Source organism: Chrysochloris asiatica, unplaced genomic scaffold (assembly GCF_000296735.1).
Source record: "Chrysochloris asiatica unplaced genomic scaffold, ChrAsi1.0 scaffold00389, whole genome shotgun sequence".
NCBI lineage: Eukaryota > Metazoa > Chordata > Mammalia > Afrosoricida > Chrysochloridae > Chrysochloris > Chrysochloris asiatica.
The window spans coordinates 1,574,737-1,583,206 of NW_006408907.1; the positions used below are offsets into that span (position 1 = coordinate 1,574,737).

General features: G+C 40.7%; 1 protein-coding gene across 1 annotated transcript; it reads right to left on the bottom strand.

Annotated features, from left to right (window-relative positions):
- Nucleotides 1-390: 390 nt before the first annotated feature.
- LOC102838696 (protein BEX1-like) lies at nucleotides 391-1,125 on the bottom strand. Its single transcript, XM_006876535.1, has 2 exons — nucleotides 1,104-1,125; nucleotides 391-758 (listed from the first exon to the last, which is right to left on the bottom strand). Exon 2 carries the CDS (start codon nucleotides 751-753, stop codon nucleotides 391-393), a length of 363 nt encoding a protein of 120 aa, XP_006876597.1. The 5' UTR covers nucleotides 754-758; nucleotides 1,104-1,125.
- Nucleotides 1,126-8,470: the final 7,345 nt, after the last annotated feature.

The window sequence follows — 8,470 nt, forward strand, 5'->3', positions numbered from 1 at the left end:
AGCTATAAACAAGAAAAAATTATCCATAATTCAACCACAAAGAAATAAACACTGCAATATTTGGCCTTATATATTCTTAGAGTGTTTATATTTATATATGAAAAATAAATGTAAGATTTGAAATAATGTCAATACATATAGAGGATGCTTTTTAAAACTGCTTTATTAATTTCACAATATATAACAAGCATGTTTCCAGGCAATAGGTAAATCTCCCTGGCTGACAGAAACTTACAGACTGGGTCAAAAGCACAACATTCAATTAGAAGCTGGTAAAAGAGACCCATCAGAAACAAGTAATATCAAAAAGTTTACAATAAAGGTATCTTACACATATGTAAGTTTAGGAAGCAGGGGTTTCTCTATTAACTTCAGGAAAAACATCAGAATTCATGGCATAAGGCAAAATTCATCATGATGGTCATGGTGAGGGGGGTCAGTGCTAACCGCCCTCAGACTATGACTCAATTGCTTTCCCCTAAGTTTTTCCATCAGCTCTCTTACCTCCTCCCCAATCCTTGCCTGTGGCTCTCCAAGCCTCTGAATCATGTCCCATCTATATTGCAGGATAGGCTGCCTAACACGGGGTCGCCTACGACTTCCTCTAGGTACACAAAATTCATCAGCTTCCAAAGGGAGTGTCAAGGGCTCTCCTTTATTAGTGTCTTGCTCTTTTTCCTCCTTTTCTTCATTTTCTTGGTGGGTATTTTCCACATGGAGATTTTTTCCCGCTTGTCCCTCTTTGGATTCCATTACTCCTAGGAGACAAAGGCCAGAGAAGGGACTGAATGCTTTCTGTACGAATCAGCACCGAGGACAGAGGCCCTACTATGCACCTTTCAACCCTCAGAGCCCTGGATATTCAAAGGTTTTAAAAAATATCATTTTTCCCACCTGCGCGACTAGGGCGCCCTCTAGGGGGCTCCCAGTGCTCTCCCCTTCCTCCCCTAAGCCCACCATTTTTCCTGCGTCTCCATTGCCAGACCTCTACAGGCACCAAAATGGAGGACAGGGCTGGGGGGGTGGTGGTGATGACAAGGGTCTCGGACTGGGCTCTGCTCTTGTTTCACCACCCCCACCGGCACATGGTCCCTCGCACCAACCTGGGCCTATCCTGGCAGTCTCCTCCTCCTCCTGATCCTTACCCCCAGGTGCGCCGTCTGGAACCTCAGACCCGCAGACCTGCAGATGGTGGGGGTGCAGGAAGGAGGGGATATGCTTAGCACCCTCGGACCCAGCCAGCCTCCGTGCTCACCCTCACCGCCCCTCCCTCCTCATAGACCACCATTTTCTGCACTACAGGGGCGGGGTGGGGGGCTGAGTGGGGTGTTGGGGGAGCCTGCGGTAGTGGGAGAGGCAGGTGTCTGCCAGTGGTCGATGCCTGGGGATCACCCTCCCACAGGGCCGGGAGAGACCTCCCATGCTCTGCACCCGCACGCACCGGTTCGCAGTGGACCATGTGGGCTGCACCCCGGGACCTGCTCAGCCCGGGCTTCCAGAAGCCTAGGAGGCTGTTCTGCCCGCCTACCTCCCTGCCATGCAGGCGCTCCCACACCAGCCCAGGGACGCCTCTGGCTTCCTTACCTGCTCCGCCTCAGCCTCCCCGGTCCCTGGGCTGTCCCTAGCCCGCACGCCCTCAGGGCCTCTGGGAACAGGTACCGAGGAGGGACGCGCCAGGGCCGCTTTGACTCAGGAGGGAGGCGCGCGAGTAGGTGCTGGCCAGTCACGTGATGACTCGTGGCCACGCGGCTCCGCCCCGACCCCGTGCCCACTCCAGTCGACCCCTCCTCCCCCACCCCACTTCTCCTTTGCCCAGGTTCCTTTACTATCGCTATCTTCGGGGCCTGTCACTCTCCACTCTTTGCAGAGCCTTGAGCCTTTCTCTGCTTGCCAGGGAAGGGCAGCATTTACTTTAAGGATTGTTGGCCATTTCTGCTGCTTCTCCAGGGATTTGGTTTTTCCCCTCTCTTCTTTCTCCGCTGCTACACTTCACTTCTCCCTGCTGTTCTCTCTGCTACCACTGAACACCATTTTCCCGCCACTAAAATGTGTGAACAACTTGTGTCATAAGAAAAGCCTGGGAGAGTGGATTTAAAAAAAATTTTTTTTAAATACTATTCTGTTTTGTTCCTTCTCAATTAGCTACCAACAACAAAAATCAATATGCATTTAACAAAGAAGGAACAGAGAAAGTATTTTTACTTGAAAAAGTTGGGAGAAAACCCCACAACCAGCTGTTTCTTCTGCAATGTCATTATATAAATATAGACTCTACAGGCAGCTGCATTTTTAGAACTTGGAAAAGAACAGGGCAGGTGAAAGTTCCCTTAATGAGGGGCCCCGACACATGAGGACCTTCCATGAAGTTGACCAATGAGCGTCTTGTGCAACAGAGCTTTGTTGTTGGATATTCAGAACTTAAAAATAAATCACAAAGTTCTTATTTGAAAAGCAATGACTATGTTTTGAATTGCAAATCACATGCTCTTGTGTTTAGAGAATCCTAAGGGATCGCCAAAAAAAAAAAAACACAAAAAAACTTTTATCGAACTAAGAAGTGAATTTATCAAGATTGCAGTTACTAGGCAAATATCCATCCTAAGCGCTAGTAATGAGCAAGCAATTGGAAATTTTGCATGTGTTTGTGTAAAATTTGTGGTCCAAAAGTCCTAACCCATTGCCAGCAGTTACGACTCAGTGAGGTATAGGACAGAGTAGAACTACCCTGTAGAGTTTCCAAGGCTATAAAAATCTTTAGGAAACCACACTGCCGCATCTTTCTCCCGCAGAGAAGCTGGTGGGATTGAACCAAGAAGTTTTGATTAGCAACTGAGCACTTAATCACTGTGCCACCAGGGCTCCTTAAATTTATGATACCTTCCAAAATTATAAAATATTTAGGGATGAATTTTAGAAAATACGTTGAAAACCTACATACTGAAAAGTACAAAACACTACTGAAAGACATTCAAGATAAAAATAAATGTGAAGATAAACCATGATCACGGAGCAGGACATTAATATTATCAAGATGTCAGTTATCTCCAAATTTATCTGTTAAGTAAGTGTAATAAAAATAGAAATCACAACAGGAATTTAAAAAATCAATCGATACTCCAAATTTATATGGAAATATAAAGGATCTAGAAACAATTCTGGAATAAAAGGGGGAAAAAAAGCCCATAAATCTGGAGGATTATATTACCAACTATCAACATTCAAGGTAGTAGTAAAAACAATAGTGGTGTCTTGGTGTGACACTGTGGTTTAATGCGCTGGACTGCATGGTCGGTTTGAATCGCAAGGTCAGAGATTCAAGCTTACCAGCTGCTTGGGAAACTTACACAGGATCGTTATGGGCCGGAGCTCTTGTAGCATAGTGGTTATGAGTTGGGCTGCCCACCTCAAGGTCAGCAGTTCGAAACTACCAGTGGTTCTGCGGGAGAAAGATGAGGCATTCTGCTCCCGTGAAGATTTGCAGCCTTGGAAACCATGTGCAGGGTCAGTATGAGTCAGAACTGACTCCAGGGTACTTAACAACAACAACATGGGTCAGAACTGACTCGACCTCACTTAACAACAATAACAACGGTAGTGGAGTAAACACTGACATATGATCACTGAACAGAGTAGAGATCTAGAAATAGACGTGTGCATATACAAGGAGGTTTCAGAAAGTTTGTGGAAAAATTCCATTCTCTTTTTAATTCCATTTGTTCAGGCACTTTTTGAAGTTCATTTTTTACAAAGACGTTAAGGTAATTCAACAGGGAAATACTCTTTTCAACAAATGTTACTGGAACAATTGGATATCCTATAGGGGAAAAAAGTAACTTAAAAAAAAATGTCTGTGTAAAATGAAACCGGAATTAAGCATATTAATTTAAAATAGATCATATGCCAAGTAACCCTGGAAGTGTAGTACATTATACGTTGGACTGCTAACAACAAGGTCAGCAGTTTAAGTCCATGGGAAAAAGAAACTTTCTGCTCCCATATAGATTTACAGCCTTGGAAGGCTATGAGTCTGAATTAATTCGATGGTATGCAGCAGCAGCAGGAGCAGATCGTATGCAAAATGCAAATGATAAAACTTCTAGAATAAAACAAACAAACCATCTCAGCCTTGGAGAATGCTAAAGATGTCTTTAATAGGATACCCAAAGTACAGATCACAAAAGAAAAATAATGATATGTCAGACTTAACAAAAATAAAGACTTGTGTTTTTTGAAAGACATGGTTAAGAACATGAAGTGTCCAATTAGTAAACTGAGAGAAAATAGTCATAATGCATGTATCTAACAAAGAGCAGTGTTTTAGAACATGTATAATCATTAACAGTTTGCTATTGTGTCAATTCTGACCCATGGCAATCTCACGTGTGTCAGAGTAGAAGTGTGCTGATTTTTCAGAAATAGGTCAACAGGTCGTTCTTCTGAGGCACTTCTGGGTGGACTCAAACTTCCAACCCTTCAGTTAGAAGATGAGTGTATTAACTTTTATACCAGTCAAGGACTCCAGAGCACAAATAGAGAAAAATTGAAAATTCAAAATAAGACAAACAACTCCATTTAAAAATGGTCAAAAGAGTTGAACAGATACTTCACAGAAGTAGGCATTCAAATTGCCAAGAAACTTAAAAAAAAAAGTTTTTATTGTGAATTGAGTGATAGTTTACATGGGAGAACATCAGCTTTGCATTCATCCTATCATATTTTGTTTCATTGCAATGATTACAACCCCCTCCATGCATCATTCAACAATATTTGCTTCTATTCCCTTTGTTATTTTGATGTGCACTGAAGCTCTCAGGAATATATAATATAATATAATATATAATAATTCAACCAACCAAAGAGCATACCTGTCTCCCCTCGACCCCACACCAGCACACAGCCCTTCTCCCTCCATGAGTCTAGAATCCCCAGCTGATCCATCTCTCAACGTCATCATCTCTGCATCCATCTCTGGCATCGCTGCTTCTCTGGATAGGGTCCCACACTCCGCTTTTCTACCCCAGGGTCCTCTGCTCCTAAACTGCAAGATCGACCACTCCCTTGTTTTTGTTAAAAAATGTCTACCTTTACAATCACAACAATTGCAATCAATTCTGATAGCTATTATTCGCTATTGAACCACAAGAGTCTTATCCCCATCTCCTTTCACTAGCCCCTTCTAGACAGATTGAAAACCACTCAGTTAAATTGCCGATAAAGAAAAGGTGCAAAATGGAACCTGGTCCTGTGCCATTCTCATAATCAGGGGACTGTTGTGTGCCATGGGGTTTTCACTATCCGAATTTCAGATCTTTAAGCCTTTCTTCCTAGTCTGTCTTCATCTGGAAATTCCACTGAAACCTGCTCTGCATCATAGTGGTGGCTGTACAAGAGGTGTATTGTCCAAGAATAGAACTTGATTCTTCTGTATGGAAGTTGAAAATTCTACCACTGAATTCTCCTCTGCCCCATTGTTGTTGTTGGTAAGTGCCCTTGAGTTGCTTCTGACTCATAGCGACCTTGTATAGGGTTTCCAAGGACCAGCTGGTGAGTTTGGACCACTGACCTTATGGTTCAAACCTACCTTGTGTTCCAGTGCTTATCCCATAGTGACACATCAGGACTCCAATTGTCCCAGTCCCATCAGAACTACTAAAATGGAAAGCACTACAGAAACAATCAAATAAGATAGATATAGAATTAGAAGCAATTGAAAACCTATAAAAGAGGTCTGAATGATCAATAATAGAATATCAGAAATAGACAATACACCGAAAGGGCAAAGGAGTAGAATAGAAGAGATGGAAAGCAGAACTAGTGAGCTGGAAGACAAATTTCTCAATAGAAGATAGAAGAGCAAGCAGAAAAAAGGATAAAAAAATCTGAAGAAGGTCTAAGATTCATGTTGGACAACATGAAGAGGAATAACTTAAGAATTATCAGCATTACAGAACAGGAAGAATCACACAAGTCCACAGAGGAAAGAGTTGAAGAACTGCTGGAAGAAAATTTCTCTAACATACTGAAAAGCGAAAAGATAAACATTCAAGAAACTCAAAATCCCCAGGAAGGATAGACCTCCCCCCCCCCAAAATCACCAAGACATATTATAATCAAGCTCTCTAAAATCAAAGATAAAGGAGACATTCCTGAAAGCAGGTAAGGAAAGCAGAAGTGTTACATACAAAGGCAAGCAAGTCAGAGTAAGCTCAAATTTCTCAGTAGAAACCATGTAAGCAAGAAGGCAATGGGGAGACATATTTAAAACCCTGAAAGAAACAAACTGCCATCCAATAATTCTTTATCCAACAAAGCTATCAATCAAATACGACAGAGTAATCAAAACATTCCAGGATAAACAGAAGCTAAGAGATTTTGCCAAAGCAAACCCTGTGCTACAAAACATCCTGAAGGGAGTTAGGTGGACTGAGAATCAACAAGAACAGACAACAACCAGAGATTAACGCACACCTCCTAGAACTAAACTGACAGATAAAAGAGTCGAGAATAAAACAAAACTGTAAGAACAAACTCAGAGAATCTGGGAGGTCAGTCTATGATCAAAACAATTACAATGTGAAAGAAGGTAAACATGTAGGAACATAGATCCAGATGGTGAAAAGGTCAGGTAGATTACAGGATAACATAGACTGCATTAAATGGAGGGAAAAGTTAGTGGACTCTAAGGTAACCTCAAATAAAATTAACACTTCCCAACATACCAAGAAAATGAAAATCCAAGATAATGGAAACATTAAAAATATGGGAAAACTCAAAAGAAAGAACACAAAATCATGAACTCAACAAAGGAAGACACGTGGAACAAAGAAAGCAGCAACACCACAAAAAAATAATGGCAGCAATTAATCCATACCCATCAATAATTACACTGAATGTAAATGGATTAAATGCACCAGTTGAGAGACAGAGGGTGGCGGAATTGATAAGAAAACAAGATCTTTCAATATGCTGTCTGCAAGAGACACATCTTACACACAGAGACTAAAATAGATTAAAAGTCAAAGGATGGAAAAATATACCAAGCTAATTGCAATAAAAAATGAACAGGAGTGGCAGTACTAATCTCTGATAAAATAAACTTTAAGGCAAAAACCAGCATAATAGATGAAGATGGACATTATTGCATGATTAAAGGGACAATTGAACAAGATGACATAACCATAATTAATATCTATGCTCCCAATGAAAGAACTCCAAAATATATAAAGCAAACTCTAATAGACTTGAAGAAAGAAATAGATGAATCTACAATAATTGTGGGCAATTTTAATGCACCACTTTCAAATATGGATAGAACAACCAAAAAGAAACTCTACAAAGACACAGAGGAACTAAACAACACAATCAGCCAACTGGAATTCATAGATGTGTACAGAGCATTCAACCCAACAACAGCACAATATACACCCTTTTCCAGTGCATTGGAACATTCTCCAGAATAGACCACGTGTTAAGCCACAAAACAAACCTCCATAAATTCACAAATACCAAAATACTACAAAGCATCTTTTCAGACCACATTGCTATCAAATTAGAAATCAACAATAGGAAGACCAAGGAAATCAAGTCAAATACATGGAAATTGAATAACACCCTGCTGAAAAGTAGTGGAAGTAATAAAACATGAACTCACAAATTTCCTAGAAATAAATGAGAATAAAAACACTATTTACCAAAATCTTTGGGACACGGGAAAGTGGTGCTGAGAGGACAATTTATTGCAATAAATGCACACATCCAAAAAGACGAAAGAAACAAAATTAACACATTAACACAGCATCTCCAACAATTGGAAACAGACGAACAGAGGGAACCTACAGCCACCAAAAGAAAAGAAATAATAAAGATTAGAGCCAAAATAGACGAGATAAAAAACAGAAAAACTATAGAAAGAATCAACAGGACAAGAATCTGGTTCTTTGAAAGGATTAACAAAAATGACAGACCACTGGCAAAAGAAAAAGGGAGAAGACACAAATAAAACACATTAGAAACCACACAGGCGATGTCACAACAGATCCAAAGGAAATCAAAAGGATAATAATAGAATACTATGAAAGATTGTAATCCAACAAATTTGCAAACTTAGAAGAGATGGATACATTTTTAGAAAAACATGATCTACCTAAATTTACACAGAGTGAAGCAGAAAACCTGAACAGACCCATAACAAAAGAAGAAATTGATCAGGTCAACCCACAGAATGGGAAAAAAATCTTTTGCAACAACACATCAGACAAGGGACTCATTTCTAAAATATGTAGGAAACTATAACACCTCTACAAGAAAAAGACAAATAACCCAATTAAAAAATTGCCACAAGATATGAACAGACACTTCACCAAGGAAGAGATCCAGGCAGCCAACAAACATATGAAGAAATGCTCACGATCACTAGCCATTGTTGTCATGTGCCGTGGAGTCGGTTCTGACTCATAGCGACCCTGTACAG

Coding starts and splice junctions, on each gene's coding strand:
- LOC102838696 (XM_006876535.1), bottom strand. CDS start 753: ATGGAATCCAAAGAGGGACAAGCGGGAAAAAATCTCCATGTGGAAAAT.